The 27,975-nt window shown below is 39.3% G+C and overlaps 2 protein-coding genes across 2 annotated transcripts; both read right to left on the minus strand.

The window, feature by feature from the left end:
- Positions 1-1,063: 1,063 nt before the first annotated feature.
- On the minus strand, positions 1,064-27,405 carry LOC139125199 (fasciclin-2-like). The gene is made up of 10 exons (XM_070691301.1): positions 27,393-27,405; positions 26,272-26,601; positions 25,100-25,387; positions 15,066-15,335; positions 14,539-14,802; positions 11,542-11,847; positions 10,815-11,087; positions 6,840-6,980; positions 6,475-6,658; positions 1,064-1,330 (listed from the first exon to the last, which is right to left on the minus strand). The coding sequence occupies exons 1-9, from the start codon at positions 27,403-27,405 to the stop codon at positions 6,513-6,515; spliced, it is 2,031 nt and encodes a 676-aa protein (XP_070547402.1). The 3' UTR covers positions 1,064-1,330; positions 6,475-6,512.
- LOC139125542 (tyrosine-protein kinase receptor Tie-1-like) lies at positions 1,798-5,790 on the minus strand. Its single transcript, XM_070691606.1, has 7 exons — positions 5,583-5,790; positions 4,708-4,826; positions 4,377-4,543; positions 3,583-3,706; positions 2,659-2,770; positions 2,162-2,258; positions 1,798-1,897 (listed from the first exon to the last, which is right to left on the minus strand). Exons 4-7 carry the CDS (start codon positions 3,589-3,591, stop codon positions 1,813-1,815), a joined length of 303 nt encoding a protein of 100 aa, XP_070547707.1. The 5' UTR covers positions 3,592-3,706; positions 4,377-4,543; positions 4,708-4,826; positions 5,583-5,790; the 3' UTR covers positions 1,798-1,812.
- Positions 27,406-27,975: the final 570 nt, after the last annotated feature.

Below are 27,975 nucleotides of genomic sequence, written 5' to 3' on the forward strand. Positions count from 1 at the left end.
ATTTTTTCTTGGTGAAAAACAGTTCTCAGTTTACATGAGATTGCCAATCAAAGAACATGCAGAAATTGCAATGCGGCAACTTTATTGTGTCATTTGCAAAATCTTACATTTCTGTAAACGATATTGATGGAATAATAGTCAGAGTCAGTATTTTTCTCAATCCATTCATTGTTTGGTTGCATTTTTGAGATTTTACAGTTTTGTCCTAGATCCTGTGCACTAATTATGGTATCTGCTGAGATCATTCTTCCATGACCTCTTTATATTTAGCATTTGTCTGAGTAAAATATACTTTATCTGATAATTATTTGTATGCACAGAATGCATTTCATGCATTTTATTCATGGAGGATATCAAACTGTGTTTATTCAATATTGTGTTTATCAAGAAATGTCAAAACCTACGTCACAGATGACAGAGAAAATAAACAAGACAAAGAAAAAAATTAATGTAGAGAATAAAGTTACATTTGATTGAACAATAAAAGAAATCTCTATTGCTTAGGTATATTTGGACAATGACAAATTATTTTCTGCAGTAAAAGATGGGTTGTTATTGAGGCTGTGTATTCTTTAAAGAATTAGCTTTCTTTACTCATTCTCCCAGACAATCAGTACCCTAAGAAGAGTAGATGTTTCTCACGCTTGATCAGGGAAGTATACCAATTTTTCATCAGGACAAAAAATTGCAGTTAAGATATTCAAAATCAACTTTGTAAGATTACTAAACATTTTAAGAATCCACCAAGAAAATCCGATTTCATCAAAAGAGTATAAATGTAAATTGAAAAAGTAAGATGACTAAATGTAGGGTATTATAGAAAGTGTAAATTATGAATAGCAGCCTGCTTGAGTAATATCACAAGGTCATTTCCATAAAATATCAGTGACGGTCATTAAAAACCATGTGTGTATGCATAGAACACGATGGAAACTTACATGTCTCGTTATCTAACTCTGAAAAATTAAATAACGTCTTAAAAATCATGACCAAAATAAACAATAATATACTGTGGATAGCGATTTCCTCTGGTAAATGAAGTACCTGTAAGATACAAATACCAGCTGTGAGCTAGTGTCAAAATTTCACCGTCCAAAACTTATTCGATAGATGTGAATGTTCTTTTAAAACAGCGCATAACCGCAACCTGTTGAAGAGTCCTGGAAGGAACGCTGTAGAAACACACGAAACTCCGAATAGAAAAGTGGACTCGATTCTCATTTTACCTGTATTTCTTTGGTAAGTGTACTGTACGGCACTAGTAGCCAAGGGATCATAAAACCTTTAATCCGCTCATCTGGTTAGCAGACGTTTTCTATGAAATTTGTTCCTGAAAGGAGAAAAAATATCAAAATGACATATCTGCCTGATGGGTACTACTAGGCGTAAGTGTAAGGGAGGGAGGGGTCAAGTCCGTCCTGGGAGTCAGTCCCGTCTGCAACAGTGCATGTCAGGACACGTACAACGGCTCTGTTGGTATGCATATTTCCTAACATCTTAAGTGCCCAAATTTTAAAACGGCGGCTGTAAACGACAGGCCGCAACTAAAGTTTCTTGGCAAAGTCTGCAGTGCTTAAAACTCAATAAAACTGATGAACTATGAACATGTATACATTTGTACGACTTTAATCACCAATTTCCAAAAAAGGCAATGTTTTTAAGAAGAAAGTCGCGCAGCCGCAGACGTGACCACCGTCTATTTAAGTTGCTTATCTTCTCATAATACTGAAGTGTTTTGACTTAACGCGATCTTAAGAGTCTGATTATCAATAGAAAGTCTGTCGATCTTAACACTCACCTCTTCAGAGTTATTCAGGTCATGTAATTTTTTGATAGCGTTGAAAATGTTGGTCGACTTCTTGGATCGGTCTTAGAACATGAAAGTATCGTTTCATACCTGATGACGAAATCAAAATGGTTAATATGAGCATCGGTCACAATCGTATCCTATAGACAAAGTTTATTCGTTGAGACGTCCATTCAGAAAGAATATTCAATTTAAGAATGATAATAAAGTGAAAGTACAATTCTACTCCTTTTCTAAGCATGTCGTTAGTTTGATTTTTTTCTCTAATTCTTGTCATGGCAGGCCAGTGTCGTCATTAAACAAATAATAGATAAACATATAGAAATCAAAGTATGTTTGCGTACGTATACTTACAACAGTTTCCCGCAACTGTCTGGCTTTTTCATTCGGCGACCGCCTTTCAAAGCATTAATCAGTTCTGTCTCCTTCATATCCACATACGGTGTGTCTCCTGAAATACGAGCGTATCATGGGTAACGTCTTAATATAGTCGTGATAGATAGATAGATTGACAGACAGATAGATAGATAGATAGATAGATAGATAGATAGATAGATAGATAGATAGATAGATAGATAGATAGATAGATAGATAGATAGATAGATAGATAGATAGACAGATAGACAGATAGACAGATAGATAGATAGATAGATAGTAGATAGATAGATATAGAGATAGATAGATAGATAGATGGATGGATAGAGAGAGAGATAGATGGATAGATAGAGATAGACGTAAAGTATTCGTGTCTGTGTCTCTCTGTGTATGTGTGTGCTCATGTGTCTGTGTCTGTGTGTGTGTACTTCACATACAGACTTGGACACCCTCCAGAAGTCACAATAATCACATACCTCTGGTGATAATTTCGTAGAGAACTACTCCAAATGACCACACATCGCTTTCTACAGTAAATTCCTTGCGTGTGAAAGATTCTAACGCCATCCACTGGTAAGGCAGGCAGTTCTAGGTAGAAAGAATACGCTAATTAGAATTCCTTTTGTCCTCACCATGTCAATCCATTGCATTGATTGTGGCATAAAACAAATACACGTATTGGTCCGAGACATTTTAAACCATATGAATCTGAATATAAAATCATTACGTCTAAAATTGAATGTGTAGACTATTGCTAATTATATTGTTCTTGATTCTGTAAATAGCTAAGGAAAATTGTCACGATACTTTAATAAAAATATTTACAAGTTTTTCAGTTAGAATCGCGAATAAAGTTCTCGGGGTCGACATTGAAATTTTAAATTGATTAGCAAATGACCTAAAGATGACCAATATTTTATATTCAATATCTATCCTTTTCTGTAATTACTCTTTTTAAAATTGTATATTCGCTTTTAAATGTCCTTATAAGTTAAAAAATCCATCTCGGCCTAAGTTGTGGACAAATTAGTCGTGACCAGTGCGTCGAAGGCGAACACGTGGCATCGAATGTACCTCTACCTCTCGGCTCTGTTCGGCAACGTTCATACGCCCATTCAGAAATCTTGGACAAGACTATCCAGACTACTTGGCAGTAAGAACCGTAAGATTTTAGTCCAAATACCAATCTCAAAAACGCAATCTACCTCAGAGATATCATATCATAAAAAATCATCGACGCACCTGACTATAACAATGAACCACACGCCCCCTCGTGGTAGGAATCGGTTTTTACTTTCAGGTGACTTTCATGGCAGATCAATACATACCCACTCAGTTAATGTTGATGTGCATTACAGATTAGCATAAGACCCGCCACAGTGACTTAAACTATAGCTTACCTTGTTCATTTCAAAGAAGTCATGAGTCACTCACGACATCGCTGGCATAACTGAAACCTGATATTTTACAAGTTTTACCTTCGTATACGAGGACGTGCTTGGCTGCCAGATATCGGTGAATTACCTGAATCAAATCAATGTAGATTTACATTTCCGTCGAATTCACAAACATGTCTACATCATCATGAAAAACGGATACTGCCACATAACGTGTCAAAGATAACTTGGGCAATTTAAGCACGCACATGATTGTTTCACTCTCATTTAATAACGAAAGGAAGCAAACATCGTATATATAACCAAGGCATATTGATCAAAACATGAATCGTGTAGTTGTAAGAAAAACATCATTATTGAACATAAATGCAGCAGTCAACAACCCTGGGACACATATGAAAGTATTAGTACAAATCATACACTTTTGAACTCTGAAGTATCAAGTGAGTGCGGCTGATACATCAAAATTTCTATTTAATAATATATAAAGACATAACAAACATATAGAGCTCGTGATCAAACTAGAGACATCAATACGCATGTTCAGTTTACCCTTTCGATGCTAAGTATGTCATGACCGTGTATTTGTAAATGTGACAAAAGTAATTGCCAAAGACACAGTCAAGTGATTTATGACATATTACATCTTAGGAGCGGAGAATAAAATGCCATAGACAATTCAAAGCGTTTTTATGCATGGTTAATTGAAGGCTTTATTTAGCACATCGACGGGTAGAGATGTATTATTCTATGAGTTACTGATGAAAGAAGTCAATCAATTGTGAAATATATCGTACCTTACTTTTCGCAAGATATTCCATTCCTTTGGCAATGTCAGTTGCAAACGACAGCAAATGATTTTTTGAAAATCCAGCCGTAGCATTCTCTGGCTGTTTGCGATGTTCAATGAGAAACGTCTTCAAGTCACCATACGGTGCGTATTCCGTAATCAGGTACACAGGGTCTGAAATTTGAAGTTGATAGTGATACCATATATTATTTTCACTGCGTGACATAACATCAGACTACAATTTGCTCTGTTCGTCCTTTCATCCTCGTGTGACAAAAACTGTACCATAGGTTATCAAAGATTGGTATAGAGAGCTTTGAAATTGTGTAGCAACTTACCTTGGCGAGTACAACATCCGAGTAACTTCGTTACATTTCTATTGGAGAGAGACGTTTCAATAACTTGATTTCCTTCAGCAAGTTTCCTCTCAGAATGTTAGCCCGTGTTTGATCCGAATCTGGACACAAAAGATAACAGACTTTGCGTCATTGATGTAATAATGTTCATCTATATCTCTGTTCTTTTATTTCTTTTAGTCTTTCAATAAAGACAACATGCCCGTCGTAACATTGAATACAGGACAACAATAAACAATTTGCTAAATTTACGTCCTCTGAATAATCTCGCATTCGCGCCATTTTCAGATGATGAGCTACAAAGTGTACGTCCTTGAACATTTCAGGGTGTCCGAAAAAGTGTATAGGAAGCTTTCAGGAATTGTGAGGTGGCTGGGACTCTGGGAAAGTAACTTTCATAAAAATGTCCTAAAGGGAACTTTATTGACAGTCACAACGATAAAAGGTCATGGTTATCACTTTACTGTAAATTACTTCTACATCGTTCTGCTGCACTGTACTATTCAAGCGAAGGCACATGTTATTATTCTGACATGAAAGGCTCTGTGCAAGCAGTTAGGCGATCAGTTTATCAATTAATCAGTCAATCTATCTATCACTCTACCAGAAGTCAACGTGAGGTTCATGTTTTATACCATAGGGAAACTGGGATGGTCTCATTGTAGAAAAAGGAAATGGGGTGGGGCATATTTTGGATGACCCTCAAGTCACAAATCTCTCCCCAAGTAATTAATGACGGCTCTCTTGTTTAGAAAGAACCATAATTTTGTGCGATGCTATCCAGGCTGTTTCAAGTTTGAAATAGGTCATGATATTTATGCTGTCAGTTTTTGAAGCTCCTTATACATCATACTTACCATTCGCCATTTTAATTGCAACTTGAGTGGTACCATCCTTTCCATCAATGTACCAGGCTCCCGCCTTGACGATTTTATAAAATCTACCGATATGAATATCATCACCGATGTGAAGGCGATCGTGCGGGAATTCAAAAAGTACCTTTCCAGGAACCATGTAGATCTTCATAAAGTTCTTTTCTCTTTTGAGATTTTCATAAATGTTGACGTCATCCTGAAAGAAAATATTACAGCCATGAAGACGACAAACCGTTCATGAAACTCACGTGATCAACGGAGATATAATGACGAGATGTAAACCCAAACTTTATTTTATTTCTGCCAGGATTTTACAGCGCTGTACAGTTTGGTTTTAAATACGCCTGGTTGACGGGCCTGGTTGACCGACTGGAGATTTTAGAGAAATCATGTTGATGTCTGGCTATGTTCCCTTCTGCGGGTTAAGCCGTTAAAGTAATTTTGACAAGTATATTTTCACTTTCATCTTGGACCAAGGTCCTCCATAAAACCGTTTTGTGAAGTGACCGTGGTTGGACACAATGTTTACATAATAGTCGTATGGATTCCACCCGACCTTTGAGTACAGTTCCGACTAACCCCTCCCTTTCATCATCCAAGTCATTGACCATGAGTTTTCTGTTTTATACAATCTCACAAGCATCGACATATAAGGGTATCAGTTTCTTACATCAACTCTGGGTATACATTAGATCATAAACAGTGGAGTTGAGACTACTATCTATGACAATATAGGTACCACAGTTGGTTGGAAAGACGATTTTTTCACAGGTATATGTTCGTCTGATAACATGTTTTATAAATTCTTGTGAATCCTACAATTTTTCATATATAAGTTTCACGTTTTCAGGAATAGCTCCTTTAGTATACTTACCCTATCCAGCGCTTTAATAAAATTTGTCAACTACGCTATCAGAATGCTACTGTACTCAACATCGGACTGTCTACGTCACATTCCGGATTTCCCATCCTACTCTCTGTAGTTGCGGGTGTGACTTCGAAGTGATCTCTGTTGTTAAAGTTTTGTATTACCCTATGTGTTATGTCTTCATATACCACTGGAATAAAGAACGACGTACAAATTGTTATTTCTTCATCTTGACATGAAAATTACACCCAGTGAAATAGTAAATGATGTACAGTTAGAAATGACCGAACGTTCACCAGAAATACTTTAAAGACTACAAAAATCAATAAAAAAACCAAAATAAAATAAAACAAAATTTAAATAAACCTTACCTGACTTACGTGACCGCGTCATTCTCCGAAGAACAACAACAATTATCACCATAACACAGGCAACTACGATACCAATCGTTGCTATCACAACAATGGTAGTGGGATTACCATCGCTTGAAATATCGTTTGATGTGTGAGATTCTGTGATGAGAATGGAAAAGCGAATGTGTTGCTGAAACAATTAACCATAACTTTCCTAGAACACGATTGGAGCTAATTTTGGATAACTGTATGGTGAAGTAATGCCGATTTAATCTTCAAAAGTAAATTTTATATTACACACTGGTTTTTATGAGTAATTTGCGATATTGCAACATTCAGTTATATAGCACTTAACACTTTTGAGAAATTTGCAAAATATGAAAATAAAATTATCCCAAATTAGTTCCAATCGTGTTCCAGACAGGCTTTACTTTTTATATATAATCCCATGGTATTTTTCTCTGTTTGACGTCATCGTATACGAGTGTTTTTTTGCGGAGCCGTACAACTTCGAGCCGAAGGCGAGAAGTTGTGCGGCTCCGCGAAAAACACGAGTATACGATGACGTCAAACAGAGAAAAATTCCATGGGATTATATATTTATCACATGAACAGTCTTCTTATTTTTCTTTTGACGTGAATGGATCAAAATTATCGTAACGAATTGCACGAATTTCGTCGCGATTTGAGTTTACTTATGCGGATTACTTTCATTAAAGAGTAAAGCGGCCCGTCACCCAGGAGATACTTTCATTCATAAATCCCATCAAGCTGAAATTTGCTACATTAAATGGTATCTCCACCAACCAGACATACGGATTCTGTCACGTGAACATGTCAATCATTGTCTCGCGCTGTACCGATGCCAAGGCTAGGCTAGGCAAGTCGGCCATCGGTACGGTGGACATAACTTTCATCGTGCTAGCGACGGATAGCCATAGTATTCAGAGTTATTCAGAATATTTACAAATAGATTTATGAAATAAATGCAACAACACGATCGAAACAGTAATTCTCATTCTCAGAGATTCCGTGGCTTTTCAAAATATCACACAAGTTTACGACCGTAGCGAGCGAGCGCGAAAGATCTGTTCGATGACACAAGAGTGTACCTCATTGCATGTTTATGCCCACAACGCTGCCGTCACCGCGCCGGTCTCTGCCATGCCGGTGTCAACTCGTTAATCCCGATCGTCAATGTTTGACTTTGATGTTTGCAGTGACATATATCTCACCCGTATATACATCCTAATTTTACTTGACGTAAACTCTGTTTTGAGTGTTGTCTGATGCAACTTTCGAAGTACATCGGATTCCACAGCGCTGCAATGCATATACAGCTCAACAGTTGATGTCTTCGCTAGCGCTACAGCCTTACGCCGCTACAGGTTTGATTCCGAGCAAGAATTTACGGAATTGTTTGTATTAGTCGAATGACTGCCTGAATGTCGCTTTCCCGAAGATTATACTGTACTCATTTATTCAGTTGAACTTCCGTTGAGGTGAAGATTTCAGGTTTATCGCCAACCGGGATCGCCAGGTACGACGTCCACATTGAGCCTAGTTACGAGGCGACTCGACTGGATCGGCGGTATCCCTATTCGATTCTCGGGAACAGCTTTAGTTTTAGCGACTCGAAATTTCGCTGGACATGCCTTCTATATTTCCATGTGTGGATTTATCGGGTTACCTTTTTTGAAAAAAGTGTCATGAGAGCACGGCATCGATCACGACAAATCGGTCTATGATCACGTCGCGACCCGCATGTATGAACGGTACCATGCAAGAAAAAAGTTCCGGTTGATGACGTACAACAGGGGTAATTCGGATTTCTTATCCGTCCTGTTCTACGTCACACAGGTGGGAATTCGGGCCAGTTCATGTGATAATTATATATAATCCCATGGTATTTTTCTCTGTTTGACGTCATTGTATACGAGTGTTTTTCGCGGAGCCGTACAACTTCGAGCCGAAGGCGAGAAGTTGTGCGGCTCCGCGAAAAACACGAGTATACGATGACGTCAAACAGAGAAAAATACCATGGGAAAATTATATATTTATCACATGAACAGTCTTCTTATTTTTCTTTTGACGTGAATGGATCAAAATTATCGTAACAAATTGCATGAATTTCGTCGCGATTTGTGTTTTACTTACGCGGATTACTTTCATTTAAAGAGTAGAAAGCGGCCCGTCACCCAGGAGATACTTTCATTCATAAATCCCATCAAGCTGAAATTTGCTACATCAAATGGTATCTCCACCAACCAGACATACGGATTCTGTCACGTGAACCTGTCAATCATTGTCTCGCGCTGTACCGATGCCAAGGCAAGTCGGCCATCGGTACGGTGGACATAATCGTGCTAGCGACGGATAGCCATAGTATTCAGAGTTATTCAGAATATTTACAAATAGATTTATGAAGTAAATGCAACGACACGATCGAAACAGTAATTCTCATTCTCAGAGATTCCGTGGCTTTTCAAAATATCACACAAGTTTACGACCGTGGCGAGCGCGAAAGATTCCGTTCGATTACACACAGAGTGTACCCCGGAGTGTACCGCATTGCATGTTTATGCCCACAACGCTCAACGCTGCTGCTGTCACCGGTCTCTGCCATGCCGGTGTCAACTCGTTAATCCCGATCTCGGTCGTCAATTTTTTCGTCTTAAGGACTTTGATGTTTGCAGTGACATATATCTCACCCGTAGATACATCCTAATTTTACTTGACGGAAACTCTGTTTTGAGTGTTGTCTGAGTCAACTTTCGAAGTACATCGGATTCCACAGCGCTGCAGCTCAACAGTTGATGTCTTCGCTAGCGCTACAGCCTTACGCCGCGCTACAGGTTTGATTCCGAGCAAGAATTTACGGAATTTTTTGTGTGATGAAGGAAATTTATCGTTGTTAGTCGAATAACTTTATGCTTGTGCCTGAATGTCGCTTTCCCGAAGATTATACTGTACTCATTTATTCAGTTGAACTTCCGTTGAGGTGAAGATTTCAGGTTTATCGCCAACCACGATCGCCAGGTACGACGTCCACATTGAGCCTTACGAGGCGACTATACTGGATCGGCGGTATCCCCATTCGATTCTCGGGAACAGCTATAGTTTTAGCGACTCAAATTTCGCTGGACATGCCTTCTATGTTTCCATGTGTGGATCTATCGGTCACCTTTTTTGAAAAGTGTCATGAGAGCACGGCATCGATCACGACAAATCGGTCTATGTTCACGTCGCGACCCGCATGTATGAACGGTACCATGCAAGAGAAATGTTCCGGTTGATGACGTACAACAGGGGTAATTCGGATTTTTATCCGTCCTGTTCTACGTCACACAGGTGGGAATTCGGGCCAGTTCATGTGATAATGATCAAAACACACACACATTTTTTTCTATGAGGTTGGGCAATTGTATAAAGTACAGTTTCAAATCGCATGGAGACTTTCCCAACATTGGACAAATAGAAATCAAAGGTGCGTAATCACTAAAAATGTCATAATCATGGATACAGTTTGAGCTTATCATCTATGGTAGCTTTTTGTTATGTAAAGGTAGCTAATGAGCCTTTACGAAATTTAAACAATTAATTTATGATAAACTGCAATAATTTTACAACGAACTGAATGATTTGTTGAATGATTGTGAATCTTTTGCAATCTTCGAATAATGCCCCCCACCCCCGTGAAGGGTTTATTAACACGACCTACGTACGGTCTCTGATTCATAAACTCCTGGGCACAACCAATAACAACAGACTAATTTTAAAAGCATTATTCAACCCGTCGCTCCTTACATTTTCTCGCAGTTGAACTACAAATGTTTAGATCCGCAGTAATCGACTTTTCCTTCTACTAGCTTTCCTATGAATGTACCTGTCTCAAGGTATCAATTTTGCTGCTGAAAACCTAAACAGTCCCTTGGAAAAGATTGCCACACGACAAAACGGGAATAAAGATTCAAAGATACAGATCTAAAGTACCTGGTGAGTGCCATATTATGACGTCACTCCTTCGTTCTCCCCGACTATTGAAGCTCACCACTCTGATGTTGTACATCTTCTCTGGCTTTAAACCGCCGATGGTGGCGATATTATCAGAAGATGAATCTGTGACATCGACGAAACCGTCAGGTAGTTCGGTGTACTCAACGTAGAACATCTGCTCGTCGCCACCGTCGAAGCCTCGTTCCCAGGTTACAACTATTAAGTCTGCAGTGGTTGTAACATTGACATTGGTAACTTGGTCCGGAACAGCTAAACAGATAAAAGAATTTTTTACTTATAAAGATCATTACTCCTGAGGATCAGACTACAAGGCTTTTCTATGTGTAGTGTATAGAGAGAGAGAGAGAGAGAGAGAGAGAGAGAGAGAGAGAGAGAGAAGAGAGAGAGAGAGAGAGTGTGTGTGTGTGTGTGTGTGTGTGTGTGTGTGTGTGTGTGAGAGAGTGTGAGAGAGAGTGTGTGAGAGAGTGTGTGTGTGTGTGAGAGAGAGAGAGAGAGAGAGAGAGAGAGAGAGAGAGAGAGAGAGAGAGAGAGAGAGAGAGATACTCGGACGGTTGAGACGGCAGGATAGAACTGCAAAATAGTAGCCCAACGAACACTGCGACCGCTTTAACTTTTCTTGAAACACATTTTGTTCAAAATCCTTTGCATGAGAAATAATTGTGGTTACACCAGATCTAAAACAAACTGTAAGGTCATTACTTACATTTGTGTTTTAGAGAGATGATGAATGCGACACCTCCGTGCATGTTGCGGGCCGCGCACTTATAATCACCGTAGTCGCTACGAGCCACGTTCAGAATGGAAAGCGATGCTGACGTTGACGGCGGTGTGTCTGATGACTTTTCGTTTTGCAAATAGAAGCTACTATTTGTGATTTCTGAGCCCCGCTTGTCAAACCACGTAATATTGGCTCTTGGATTGCTATCGATGTCACACTGTAGAGTTACCGATTCACCCTCATCAGCTGCAACTTGCTTATTTATCTTCTGATTCAAAAAGTACGGTGCATCTGAAAAATATAAAGACCATTCCATTAATCTTATCAAAATTGGCTTGATACGTAGAACCAACTGTAAATTCGTCTAGCCTAATTGATGTTCACATGCAGGTTTTCGAGCATGTATGTGTGTGTTACCGCAATTATCATCATCATTATCATCATCGTCATGATGATGATGATGATGATGATGATGATGACGAATAAATAAATAAATAAATTAATTAATTAATTGATATAACTTATTATGCATTATATATTCATCGGGTCCACGATGTCAACTGTTGGAACTTGTCAATTCAAATATCATCGTATCATGAAAACAGAGCAGTAGAAAACGATGACAATATTAGCAAACTTAAAACTCGTTATAAAAACGAGACACGTTATGCGAATCTTCTGCTCATTGATTTCATACTTACAGTGCACGTTGAATCCTACGTTTCTCGAAGATAACTTAGTCCCTGGAAATACCGTATTCTCGGCTTCACAGCGGAAGTCGATACCCTTGTTTTTGGTGATAAGACCACCGTCATAGTCTGTATCGTCGTCATGCCATGGAAGTCCACTCTTGCTGTACGTCATTTTATCCAAGGATGATGTAGTTTCTACATTATCTCGATACCAGCGCAAGTCAGCGTGCGGGTTGCTGCTGCAGCTGATGCATGTTAATCTAATAGTTGTACCAGCCAGGTAGAAGCCCCTTGCAGCAGCTGATCTGCTATAAGCGCTGTTTACGTGCAATGTTGTCGTACATCCTTCTGGATATCTCGGTGAACTGAAATTCGACAATTTGTTGTGGTCTGATGAAATACCCAAGTCAATGTTGAATTCAACGATGCGATTCAATGACACGAAGAAAGAAAATTATCTGTTGCCGTATATGGAACTTATATGGGGTGATCTCATGTATGGCGTAAAAAGTAGGTAAGTAAGTGAGTAAGTAAGTAAGTAAGTAAGTAAGTAAGTAAGTAAGTAAGTAAGTAAGTAAGTAAGTAAGTAAGTAAGTAAGTAAGTAAGTAAGTAAGTAAGTAAGTAATGGCACAAGCAGGTACGTAATTGGGTATTTGATAATCTTGCTGACATCTGCTCGTTCTACGAGCACAGTTCAAGTTATTAGACCTTGAAAGAGTGTAACTTGCATTCTTACAGGAGGAAAGTTCATAGGTATAATTCAATGATAACTATGTTTACATCAACAAGGCTAAATCATATGTTTTCCTCAAAACTTGTAAATTTGTTTTCATTTGTAATTATTTTGGTTACTGTAATCGAAGCACCTCCGATACTTACAATAGACGTTCATCGGCATTGCATGGGACTTAACAGCTTCTGATGATAAATTTGGATTCATCGCAGCACAGTTGATTGGAACAGAATTATCTTGTAGAGTTGTGGTGATGTGTAATTCTTGCTTTGATATAAAACCATTGTATTCACTGTCTTCTTCAACGATCTCACCGATGCTGATGCCATCATCGATCGCGTCTATGGACACTCCGTTCCTATACCATACTATCGAAGATGCCGGGTAACTGCTTCTGGTAGTACATGCATACGTTAGGGTTCAACCAGGGCCAACGGGTGACCTCACAGACATAGCCACGTGAATTGGCTTGACTGTTTCAAAATAATAAAAATGTATTCAGGTACAGTATGTGTCACTATAATTAAGAAGTAGAATTACGTCTATATCTTCCGGACATTAAAAAGGCGTCACTGGTAAGCAGACATGATCCCAGGCTAAAAAGATCAATCGCAAACTTTTAAAAGACTACGTCATCATCTGGGTATTACGACCAACATTGTAAACATAAAAATTGTCAATATGGTGAGTATTTAAAGAGTTGAATATTTTTTGTAATTTCCACATTCCACGCACTTTCTTCAAATGTAAAATTATGATTTTTGCAAACTTACGGATTCTGTATATTGCGCAATCGATAATCGTTTAATCCAGCAATGTTATGCTCAGCGAAGCAAATAAAAATTAATCAAGTCTTTTAATTTATGTATAAAGCTTTCCTCTATTGATTCTTGACGGATGTCATATGGTAGGGAATTACAATATTGTGACGTATTAAATGTAAAAGTGAGTCCTTATATATGGAGAGTCAATATTGAGATATGCACAAGACTCAGCAATTGAAGGATCGTTTGAATTTGAACGATTTCCCAGCTTTTGCAGTCTGGAGTTCCCTCTATTGGACGTCAAGTAATGGAATGGAGGTTAACAAATTGCACTAACTTTCAAGAGAATTACATTGTAACATGTAATACTGTTAATTGCAATCTGGAATGAATAGCTTTATCACGTGCACAGTTCCTTAGTTTTGCTAGTCTGCGAGCAGAGTATTCGTATGCCACACTCACAGTCAATGTGAAAAACGAACCGTGAACTTTGATATTGCTTTCTTGAATTTAGGACATTAATTGTGAGAAGTTATAACGTACTTTTTCAAGGACATTTCATTTGACCACACTTTTCATAGTATCATGATTTTACTACCCCAGATATAGTACAATGTCGATAATCATAATGTTACCATTACATTATTGTTGATCCGAAAAATGTCATTCAGTTCTAAAATGTGAAATGAGCAATTAATGGTCCAGTGAAATGCAGGATAGCTATGACGTCATCAAAATGGCTACTTTTACACTTGCCATTTTATGGATACATATTAAGAAATCAATACTCACAGTTAACCACTACAAGTGTCTTACTGCTTCCTCGCCCAGTTCCTCCAATCTGGTCACAAAATTCATTTGTTGCTTCACATGAATACACTCCACTTTGACTTCTACGTATGGCGGGTATCCTCAGTGTTTTCCCATGGTGCACCGAAGCGTCTGGATAAACCCACGTGACCTCAGCAGATGGCATTGCATTAACACTGCACAATATTTGCAAATCGTCACCTTCGTTGATTTGGTAGAGGACAGGTGTAGACACTTCTGGGGCGTCTGTTTGGATAAAACAAACATGCCCATGTATTACTGATATTTCCCTCGTGACCAATGAGAAATAAGGACAATACAATTTGAAAAAACAGACATAATCACCAAATACAGCTTAACCTTTTGATATCTGAAAGCTGTCGACAAATGAGAGAGTTTGGTGAAGTAATGATGAAAATGAATATTTAGTCATTTGTTTTAAGGTACGAATAAGCCATGGTTAGGATGCTTTATCATTCGACTGGTATGGACACAAATCAACCGCTTACATTGGACTTCCACTGTCGTCTGACTCGACGATTGGCCACTGATACCATTGTAGTAAGTGTTGCTGACTTCACACGTGTAATTGGATGGATTTTCTTCTCCAGGTTGGATGTCATGGATGAGAAGAGGATCTTCCATCGTATGGCTCACATGTGGCGCTGTCCATCTAACTCTGGTAGTCCGTGGATTACCAATGACGTAGCTGCAATACACGCTAAGCCTTCTTCCTTTCTCAATGCAAATGTAATCGGGACCCGATGCTACCGGTGGATCTGGCGAAAATGATTGTGATCGTTAATTGATATTGCGATCATTGACTACTGAAAATGAATTTCTTATATCTAATTATTGCATTTTGTTAGACGTTCACGGTTCTTTGACTATTTCACTTCTAGCACAGAATCCGCAGTTATGTAGCAACCGTGTATTCAAAGCCTTTAAGGTAGCTTTCCGCCTTTGTTTTGGTATTTTGAGTCAAAAACACGATTTTTCTTTTATCCCTGAAAACTATTCCTATAATATTGATCTTCCTTGTGTGTAGAATATCTTGGTAGTGAAGTTCCTGTTTTTGGGTGAAATTATGGAATAAAAATGTACGAGAGGCAAAGGTGTACATTTGGCGTTTGAGACTACCGTTAAGTCTTGATTGACAAGGGATTACGCTTAGCAAGCAGCGTCACAGTATTCACATGCACCTAGACAACATGCGCTGTGAAAATCCCATTAATACCTACCGTTCACTGCGTGGGTCAAGACCATAGTGTGTACCTGGAAATTAGGCGTCGAAAGGTGGGTCTTACCGTTTTTCTCATGGGGGTGGCCGCTCCCAAAAGATCACAATTTATCGACACAATCGGACAAGGTCAGACTTATGACATTGTTGACGGTACAATTTCAGATGACACAAATGGCCCACACACTAAATGTTTTATCTGGGACATTTTTGTGCTTTTGTAAAAGCACCAGGAGTGGTGGATAAGTTTCGTAATGTTGAACATCTTTGAATAGGCTGTCCCGTATACAGAAATGGTACGTTCCACTGGCGGCCCTAGTGACAGCGGGAACACTTGAATACCGCAACAGACACCCTTCACATCTTCAACATTCAAGCAACATTCGGCCGAAGTTTCGGCTTCTTTTGGCCCCAAGACATTTCGACACCCCCGTTACGATTTATTTTTTTCCCTTCAAACTTATTAGTAACAGACAGACCAGTCATATTCATAAGCATGACCTTTGCGTTCTGACCAGTATGACTTTTACAGTGCCGTTTAGGCGCCGCTTTTCAAACTTTGACAGTGTCGGCGGCTATTGCTATTGAAAATGATATGAAACTCTTTTCTCACGGTTTTTCACCATCATGTGTTCTCACAAACTTTAAAGCATGTGAATGCTGACACTATACTTCTCACTGTTTTGATTTGTAACATTTGGCACGAGTTCCCCCAACCAGGTAGTGCCGAAACGTCTTTGGTCGCGTTGCCTAAACGTCCTTGTGTCGGAAATTGTGCGGCCGAAACGACTTTGCACCAAAAGGTCTAGAAACCCGACATTGTCCGTTCGATGAGAATACTAAGTGAGTTGAACAATTTATGAATAAAAATGAAATATCAGAAACCGCGGCACTGGAACTACTTGGGATTAGAAAATACAAGGTGGAAACAAATTGCATGGGCTTCAAGACGCGACAGCAAATTTTCCCAAGGCAAAATACGTGTAGCGATGCAGAAATCACACGCCACAAAACAATAGCTGCTTTGGTTTTCAGACATTGTGGCACAATGGCAGTGAACTGATGTCGTTTCAATCCCGCGGTCCCATTTTTCCTTGTCCCATTTCGTTTCCGAACCGCGCTATTACCCAAACATCGTCCAATGCAACCACCCTATCACTAAATGAGAAACCGACCTTGACAAGGTAAAAACATACGTCGACTAACAAATGTTCATCGTACACCGGACGAATGTGAATCAAATGATTTTATGGGAATGGACACGACAACATTGTTATCAGTTATCATGCCAGTAGCCAAAATGCTGCAGGACCGAAGACAAATTTCAATATGAATTTGACCGTCACAGCGTAATAACGTAATCGCCCTGAGTTTTCATCAACATGTCATCATTGGTCGGTAAACCATTGAATGAGACGCTTACGGGCTAACTACTTGAATACAGTGCAAAACACCATCCTAATCCTGAGATTTACATGTAATGAAGACGGGTCTGATATCATATTCGCCTGGAATCGATGGTACTCATGTTGGGAACGAACAACAGCAGAGAGTTACAGTGGAATTTGACTGAGTGTCCGGTTTGCCTTGCAGAGCTCGACAAGTCTATACGTTGCTTATCATTAGAAAAGTAAACATTTGCAACAAATGAGTCTTCGGTGTCAGATTACGGCTTACACTAATTTGCGGAACGGAATGGAGCGGAACGGAACGGAACGGAACGGAATAGCCACACCAAATAAAAAATTAGTTTTTTCTTAATTAGAGTCCATTTTTCGTCCACAAAATTTTTGAGCGGAAAAGAATGGAATTAAGAGAGACATTTTGATTTAAATAAAATATATCATTTATTCAACTCTACAAGTAAGGCACCTTAATTTTTGAAGTTTCCAAAATGAAAATTATGTCAAATACCACGGGAAACTAGGCTGTAATTTCAATTTGAAGCTACATCTAAATTTACATCTAACCCGTAGCCCGTAAATCACGCCTTATAGAGGGCAGTACCATAGTGTGGAGGGGTGGTCAACCCAAAAGAGGGCGTGTCTGTGGCCAACATGTAGTTGTGCACTCTGTTTTGTACGATCGCAATAGCTCAACATACTTTTCAAACATAATTGCATGTGTACGGCATACAACGACAATTAGGGGTGTAAACACTACCTGCCTTCAAAAACTGATCACAAAAGAATGACTTAAATTGCAAAACGGCCGTAGTTTCATGTTAACGCGTTGATCGACTGTGTATGTAAGTATGAGCGATGCCTTTTGTATGTATTACTGATGTCCTTCGACCTAGTTGTTTAGTCATTCGATAGATTGAGGGGAGAATCATTTGATTTCTAAAGGAGGGGGCTGGAGGATTCGGGAGGGGGAATATTGTCAACCCCCCCCCCCCACGGAGAATGATAAAATAATTTTCTGCAAAACCCCAAAGTGAGAAAAGAAATGTTACCACTTCCCTGAGAGGAAGGCAAAAATGTGATGCGAGGTGCTGGAATTACCAAAAATGAATGTTTAGAACCGACCTTAGTATTTTGATCTTTGAGATCTGGATATTTAAAAATTTTCTAACGTGGGAATGGTTAGATATGCAAAATTCTGCAATAAAGATTACAGGTTGCATGAATGAACTTTGACATGCAAAACATATGCACGTGCACTTCATTTTGACAACAAATGAAATATATTGCATTGCCTTCAGTTGTGCAGAAAATAATTTGTTTCGCGAGCATGCTTTTGAAAAAAAATGCCGTCATAATGGGTGAAAAAAATTTGTCTACACCTCCATTTTCACAATCCCCTAAATCAACTGGTGCTCCCGTAAGTCTGCAGACCCTTGGCAACAAAAAACGAAAAGAAGTGGCATCCGCGCCAATTACAAACAATCAGCAATGCAGTTCAATGTATCCATTTTAGAAGTTACGATCCGTCACCGCCTCCCTCTTTTTTTCACCTCCGCGCCAAAAATGTAATTAGGCGCCATGCCATCGAGGTGAATTATTACACAGACCGCCACCTCATAGGCGTTCTGTTGTGTGGGTAGTTTGTAAAAGTATAGTTTATGCTACGTTCGGACGTTCTCTTCCGTAGCCTTAACGTCGGAACGTAGCAGAACTACATTTTTAAAAGCTACCCACTCAACAGAACGCCTGTGCGCGATCTCACATGCCTCATGGTAGCCATAGCATCCTCCAGCAGATGCGATATCCAGGTGATGTTTGGATTCAGGTGTAGTTTCAGATTTGAATTATAGCTTCAGTCCAGTAGTCTTATTCATTCCCAGCAGCAGTCACGGGAGCAGTCTTGCCTGATTATATGTGTAATGTTTGATTTATTGTACTTGTTCTACCACAGTTCCTGAAGTGTGTTTCTATGGAATAAAATTCTATTAGTAGTCTTATTCACGATTTTCATCACGGCAAGAGAAACTTCGAAAAACAGATGCATTACTTTAAGGGTTGAAAAGTGATATTTTATTTAAATCCAAATTTCTGTTTTAGATCCGAAATTCCATGCTGTTCCGCTCCAAAATTCAGTGAACGAAAAAAAATGGACTCTAATTAAGAGAAACTATTTTCTTTTTGGTGTGGCTATTCCGTTCCGTTCCGTTCCGTTCCGCTCATTCCGTTCGCTAATCAGTGTAAGCCTCAGATTACACCTCCAGCGAACGTTTCCCAGACACTGTCTAGTCTACAATCACGACAGTTGTTTCAGCATGCCACTCACAAGCACGCTGCACTACAAGTACACACATCATCAAAGTTTTCTTTCAGGTATTTATTTTGATTTGGGAACTTTAAGAAGTTGTAAACAAATAAATCCTACTCAAGATGCATCTTTACACTCCTCTTTTTCTTGCCTCAATTACATGACACGATTAAAAACTTTACTCAACGGACATTTGATGAACATTTCACATGAACACAAGAAATACCACTAGGCTAAATGTTATTTCATACAGCCAGATTTTCTGCTTAAATGCATGAACTGTATTTTGGCATGTAATTTCTCTAGTAACGACATAGGTAAATTAGTCCAAAGGAGATCAGCGAGTGTTCAGAGGAAATGTACTAAAAATAACTACTACGAAACACGAGAGACTCTCGACGTGATTATTTTGTATTTTGCTTCATGTTTGCTTATTTCGACAAATCTATTCCTGCATTTCAAAAGACTTGTCACCGTCAGTATTCCCTGCTCTGTGCTCACTTTCTTCTTGTGACTCGGCTGGACACGTCGGCATAATAGGAGGCTGAACCGTCGATGAATAGAAAGGACTCCCGTACATTGGGTTATAATATACGTAAGGGGGGTAATATTGGTTCATCTGTACGTACGGATCATAGTACAAATAATTATGCGGTGGTTGTCGTTGAGGTAAAGCTTGAGACAGCTGACTATTAGTATCGACATGTGATACAGGACGCGGAATCCTAACTGCTGAACTTGAAGGATCAGCGTGTCTATCCTGACTGCGACTTGAATGCAAACTGTTCTGTATGGCCTGGTCGAGTTGCTGCTGTTCAACAGGGTGGATTTGACTATCTTCAACATCATCAGATGATTTATCTTCTGAACTATCACAAGTTGCACGACTTGTGGGGAACTTCACTGGAAATACTGGGTTCGACTCCAATTTTTCTTTGATTGGATTATTGCGAGGTTTGGCAAATACGCCGTCTTGTCGATGAGTGTTGTTGAACTCTTCAATAATCGCTCGAAATGTACCACTTGCAACTTCTATATTCTCGGGTATTTTTCCTTTATAATACTTCTGGAGTATAGCCTTGTCCGTTGCTAGTTCTTGGGTACGCACAACAACTTCACCAGCGCTGGTCAAAAAGAGGTATTTCTCTTGATTGCTCCGTATTAGGTGATCATGAACACGCTCTGAGAAGGAGTTCTTTATGCTGTTCTGTGCCTGACGTTTTATGTCGATGGTCTGCTGTTTGCTCTTGACATCACTTTTAGTTTTCTGTATTTTGGACACAATATCATTCAGCTCTGCTTTTTCGACTTCATGGCCCTTTGCGTTGACATCTCCGCACTGCTCGGCAGTTTTTACACGGTCCATTCGGACACTTGTCTCGCCTGTGTGACCCATACAAATGACATTTTCCGCACTGTTTTTCTCCTGGTAACCTTGAACTTGGGTGGCAGTACTTTTTCGAAATGACCAAATGACGCTCTTCCAGCAAATTCAGCTCTCTTTCAGCAATCTGACCTCCTCTTGCCGTTGTTCGATGTATCGGTCAATGGGCGACTTGTATTTATAGGTGTCTAGGAAATTTGTTGGCGCCATATTTTCCATCCGTACTGAACCACACGCCGAGCTCGAGGAAGGTGATGGAGATTCTGAGTTTTCACCGACTTCTCTGGTTTGTTTATAGCTTAGCTTTCTGGGTTTGAACAAGTTGTCAGTTTGGAGTCCTTCGACACTCTTTGGACTTTCCTCATCCCTCAAACCTAGTTTTGAACAAGGGGTTTGTAGTTTGGCTACAGCATTTAGCAGCATTCTTCGATGTACATCACTTACTTTGCACGTGAACTTCTCCAAGTCCCCTCGCTTTAAAAATTTCATGTGATTTGTATTAACAAAGTCCAAACGACGAAACTCACTGGCATATTTTTCGAGTGTAGGATCTATATCTCGAAGAAAGTGTTCAACATCAACCGGACTGACTCTAGGCGTATTCATTTTGACTCGAAACTTTCAGCTCTAGTGCCAACGAAGTCACGGCGACAGGTACTTGATGTTGTGAGCCTGGCAAAATTTGCATACCATCAACTTTCCTTCCCGCCAAAGCTTCAACTATTTTTGTTTAGGGAATGTCGTAAATTATGTACTTTTTCTCCCCAGCTGTTACATAAATACTATATTTCCTTAATAATTTATTAATGAAAGTACTAATCGCATAAATTCTTTCCCCGAATTCAAAAGAAGAAGAAAAAGAATACATAAATTTGAACCAAAAAATAAAACATTGAACTCCTGCAACACCCCTCTCTTCGATTGCTTTCTTCCACTGAATCGAGACACGATGCGCCTTGTTCGTATACAATTATAAACAATTGATTTTGCCTCGACGTTTGGCATACACACGTACACAGAAATGTTGAGCGCGTCGACCTCAGTCAAAGGAAGATACTACGAGCGTGGACGTCCGTTGAGTACAGATCTGCGAAAACTTGTTGTTACAGAACTTGAAGACTGTGGAGCTGACAAAGGAACAGGTCAAATCCCCAGAGGTGTTTTAACAGCTGTAAGCAAGACTTTCAAGTTGGATGAAAGGGGGGTGCAAAGGCTGTGGAAACGATATTGCGACTTTGATTCTGTGGAACCAAAGCCACACGGCGGCGGGAAAACAAAAAGGTTAGGAAGAGAAGACATTGAATTCATAGAGACTTTAAAACGTTGTCGACCATCTATACAATACAAGGAAATTCGCGACGAACTTTTACAGCATTCTTCTCTCACAGACGTCTCAATTTCTACGATAGGAAAAACAGTGAGAAATGAATTGAGTGGTGGTAGATGGACATTCAAAAAGATGACAACGCCATTACCAGATCGTTTTACTTTGCGAAATATGCAGTACACTCAAGTGTTCATTGATTTTGTCAGTCAACGTAACCGATTCACGCTAAAATTTATGGATGAAGCTGGCATTAAAGTGACAACAGGTCAACCTCTGTATGGACATTCATTGATTGGAACACCGTGCGTAGAAGTTTGCCGATACATGAAGTCACCGATGTACACATTGCAGTTGCTGGTTGGATATGACGGCGTGAAACATTATCGTGTGATTGATGGCGGCTCTGACACCAACGAATATGTCCATTTTATCCACGAAGCTGTGCAATCGTTCGGCGAGGATGGACAGCGTGCTTTGCAACAGGGTGACATTTTAATCTCTGACAATGCACCGATTCATCGCAACGAAGGTGAACTGATTCTATCCGACTGGCTTGACACCCTTGGAATTGAGTACAGTTTTACACCAACGTATTCCCCCGATTTGAACCCAGTTGAACACTGCTTCAGCAAGGTGAAGAAAATTTTGAAGGCAGAGAGATATCACCGTCTCCTCCATGCTAACTTACCCGTTGCCGTGTATGATGCCGTCCGGGAAATTACGTGCCAAAATACAGTGAATTTTTTCAGAAACACTGGGTGTGTAATGGCACAAAATGCACTGTCACAGTGTTGAGCACTGTGTGTAAAATAAACACAGTTGTTCTAGTCTATTTTGTAGCTGTCATGTATTTGAGAAAAGTGCCAAGGAAGTTTCATTTATCTGAGACAGGAGAGAAGGCAGCAAAAACATTTCATGTAGGAGTGTCAAGAATTTGCTGGTTGATAATATTCATAACGTTCCGATCAACTTGAGAGAAAAGGTTTGTTGTGTGCAAACTTGTTGATACAGTAGTGTAGATTGCTCTGGACATGCTATCGCTACAGACTGTATGATGAAAGGACTGTTGACGTGATTGCTGAAATAGCGAGAAGAAAAGTTTATTTTTGAATCGAATTTACTTGTTTCTTCTGAAAGTTCCAAAATCAAAATAAATACCCAAAAGAAAACTTTGATGATGTGTGTACATGTACAAGTAGTGAAAAAGTAAGCTTGCTGAGAATGTAGACTAGACAGTGTGTGGGAAACATTCGCCGCAGGTTGTAATCTGACACCACAGACTCAATTTGTTGCAAATGTTTACTTTTCTAATGATGAGCAACGTATAGACTTGTCGAGCTCTGCAAGGCAAACCGGACACTCAGTCAAATTCCACTGTATATATCTGTGACGTATTACGCTTGACGAGCGGTCTATCGCATGCAACTTGCGCTTGATGAATGACGTACTTTTCTCTATGTTCATGTTTTCTCAACTTCTCTCCTTTGACTTTTATGCCGCCGACAGGCGATCGGTTCGTTTTAGCATAAACATGATAAATGACTCCAGAAACGGTCTTCACCCACAGAAATGCTGTACAGAGTGAGGACGAACTATTGTCTCAGAAATGCTCGTAGTTTGATTAGTGTTAATCGGTTTTCAAGGCGCGTGAAGATCTAAAAAATGGCTGCTCACTGAATCCTCGTTACTCTAACCGTAATGAATCACAGCATGGAGCTGTTCTTTTTTATCTCCATGATCACAGACACCGCAAATGTACATCCACATACAAACGCAGATATTTTTGTCGTCAGCCAATATTGTTTTCCCCATATCACTCATCGGGCTCGCTTTCATTCCGCAGCCGTGAGTCGTTTCCGAGGTCGAATCGAATGCTGCCATAAACTTACACTGTAGTGTACGCTTGTCATGGAGGTAATTAGTCCAGGCGCTCGTGTAGACGGCATCGAGATGCCGTAGCAGTTCCGACAGTTAGGTCGAACAGTTACTACTCTATTTAAACCTTACAACTAATCAGTCAACAGATTATGCATAATCCCTTCCCTGGCACTCCCCAAGTTTATTTACTCATCAGCTACTGTGTAGATTGCGCTCTAAAAAGAGTACAACGCTCCCAAAATTCACCCTTTTTAGCCTCATTTCGACCGTTGACACTTATTTCAATGAGTGAATATACTGTTGAAGTTGAACACTTTGATTTCACTATCTGGTTTTAGTGTTTTGTCGGTTGAGTACATTGTTTATTGCCATTCAAAAGGAAAAACCGAACCAATTTACTAAATCGCCTTTTTCTCAGTTCGGCATTTTGTCACATTGCAGCACATTCAAAAGAGTTTAACTCGAGAACGCGTGAACGGAAGTTCACCAGATTTTCACAGACGTTTGTCAAGTAGGTTGTCTCCAAAACCGTGTCTCAGTTTTTTTATGAAGATTTTAAAGTCGAGTTATTGCTGCTTAATTAGGCGGCATTGAAAGACTAATCGGTGGATAAACTTTGACTCAACGATGTGAAAAACTAAGGCCTTTTTCAAAAATCTGAGACACGGTTTTGTAGCCAGTATTCTGAAGACCAATTGGCCCGTTAAACCACAAACAATAGCCCACACACACCTAAACAATAGCCCCTCTCCGCTCAGACTTAAACTTTTTTACGTGAGACCACCCATTTTCTTTACACTTTCACTAAGATCTTCAAAAAAAATCATCGCACACTAATTTTCTTGATAAAATAAAAATATTCATAGAAATAGCTTTCAGGTGATATATAATACTTGGGTAAAAGTACACATCTTGATGGCAAAATTCACGTTTGAAAATAGGTCGTCGCAAAGCGGAAAGCTACCTTAAATGAGTTTGCTTAAAGATTGAAAAAAAGCCTTACATTGGACGTCAGGTATGATATCATTTGGGCATTTCCATGGCGACGGTATGCTCTGGTGTTGTAATCTGCAACTAAACAGTCTCCCGTTGTCTTCCTTTTGTAGAATGTGATTAAAGATAATAGGCGAGGTACCGGCCGTGTTAGTGTCCTTGCCGTCACGTGACCAGACCAATCGTCCTGGAGGAGTGGCCTTGCCGTCAATACTGCAACGTAGTATAAAGGCACTACCAATAATTACTTCACCGTTGGGTCCCATTTTAGACAGAATTTCACATGACGGGTCGCCATCTTGAAAGACAAAGGATGACAAAATACTCGATTGTTAGTGATCACAAACTATCACACGCGGCGTCAATATCGAATATTGTCATCTATCATATAGGTTACGGCAGATCAACATCCATGCAAATCTGAGAAATGTATTTGTTTTGACTTTCGATGTGAATGTAAGCTTTTATTTCATCGTCTTCCACGGTGTCTTATGATGCCAAACAATGCCACGGCTTAATTAGACACAGTACAGAATTTTAACCAATAGATGCAAGCATATCTTTCCTTATACAATCGATGATATTTATTTTGGAGCAAGAAGTGTTAAGGGAGCTCTCGAATCGATAGAGATTGGTATTCGGAGTCACACAAAGATCTTGCCATCGATCAAGTCATAGAATCCCATAGGAATAGCCAATTATGCAAATGTTTAAACACCCACAACTTCATCAAAAGTGATATTGTAACATTAAATGGAGGCGGGTTTGGAACTTTGCTTAAAGGTTGCCAGGGACCCCAGAACCGATGTAAACACTGTATCTTGGGTACGTTGGCGATTGATGAAAGTTAAAACGTGTTTGTTACAATGAATATCGTAAAAAATAAAATTTGGAGCTATGTTGCTAGATATCATGCAAAAAGTGCATTGTTTGTAAACAGGAATATTGCACACGCGCAGTTTAAACGACCCTCTCCATATAAGAGAATGTGTAGGTAGGGATACACAGAAGTAAAGTATTAAACTTCATGGATACAGCAACGATCATTGTCGAGCTGTCACTACGATAGGGAGCAAAGAAGCAGTGAAATGGCAGACCGAGAGAAGACAATGTTTAATTTTCTCCCAGATAGTGAAGACTGACCGCTGTCTGTCTTTGCATTACAGCAGACATGAGGCTTACCTATAACCAAGACTTTTGAAAATACTGGTGCAACAGTCAATGAACTTGGAGGAGTACAGTACCAACGTCCCTCGTCATTCAGACTTGCTGATTTGATGACTAGGTCAACTTCACCTTTCGTAATATCACCTGTGACGTCACAGCAGTCGTCACGTGATATTCCAGCAAATGTTATCCTCTGCTCTTCATCATCGTGTCTCACAACTCTCCAATGAGGAGGAGTGCTACTGTATTCGTTTATGTTTGCTTTACAGCGCAGCGTCACTGGGTTTCCCACCCTAACCAGAGTATACGGCGTTGGTTTGTTTTCCCAGTAATTCTGACTCAGTGCTGGAATGAACGGTGATAGCCCTCTATATCATACTGGTATAGTTAGTTGTAGTAAAATGCTGTTTTACTGAGGAATGACAATGATATGCTGTTGTGTTATCATTTTACGGTGGCATGCGTATGGTATTTTTTTTTGGTGGTATGGTATACTGATATTTGAAATTCAAATGACAGTAAATCCTTTGTTATCTCTATGAAGAAAAGAAATTTTCGATTCGAAAAAGTATGACGGTGAAAGTTTTTCCCACATCAATAGTCATGACAATTTATTTATTCTCGCGATGGTTTCATTTATCGTGTCAAAACCGGGGTCGAATATATGCATGGTCACCCTTTAGTTCAGTAAATTTAAACATGTCAAACAGTATAAGTAGTATCTCGTATCAAACAAATTCATGAAAATGGCCGACTTTGTCCCTTTAAGATGAGTCACACAAGTGGTAGACCAGAAAAGAATTGTAAACGTTTAACAGTCCAAATGTTTGTTCCGGGGCGCATTCAACCTTTACAACGTACCCAACAGCACATGATTATTTTTCTTTATAGTGACATGGTTAGACAAGAAAGGATCACAATTTGTTTAGTGAAACAGAATCTTTAGATCCGTAGTTGATAAGACATACGTATTATATACACGTAGCTTGATTACCATTGCGGAAAAACTACATTTTAAGTGGTCATTTCAGATCTGTATGATGAATGCCAGTATGAAATGTTTCAACTGCTATGAACTCATCTCGTCGAGAAATTTGGAAATGACACAAAATAAAGCAATAACTTAAATTACATACCAGACCCAGCCATTGCAATTGTAATCAGTAAAATAAGGAATATCTTCTGTTTCATTGTCATCCACAGTTTCTCCAATCTCTCTGAGAATGATGGAAAGACTACAAAATGGGAATAAATGAAATAATTAACCCAAAATAAAGCATTATTCGGGAACAAATTAGTAATAATCAAAGTCACAATGTAAATTCAAGTAACCTTATACAACTTGATCTATTTCTGTCGTATAATATTTCAACCTCCAGTAACTTAAAGTAAAATTTTACTTCACGAGACGCCGAAAATTTGCTGAGGAAATTCCGATAAATTTTATGATTATTTTGGCAAAATACACTCATAAAAATCTCCGTTCGTAATAGTGAGTCAGCATTCAGTAATTAGTCTCATTTCCCAAAAACGTGTATACATGTATGAAGCAGAACTCATTTTCCATTACTATTATGTCACTTAATGTTACAACCTACTTTGAACATTGAATTGTTGTCTCTGTTGTGTAACTTCCAGCTAATAATCTTATTTGTTTGTCTTTAATGTACTCTCAAAAAAGTCTTCCTGGCTTTCCAATTACTTGTGTTTTCATTATAA

This window comes from Ptychodera flava (genome assembly GCF_041260155.1).
Source record: "Ptychodera flava strain L36383 chromosome 3 unlocalized genomic scaffold, AS_Pfla_20210202 Scaffold_25__1_contigs__length_14229661_pilon, whole genome shotgun sequence".
NCBI lineage: Eukaryota > Metazoa > Hemichordata > Enteropneusta > Ptychoderidae > Ptychodera > Ptychodera flava.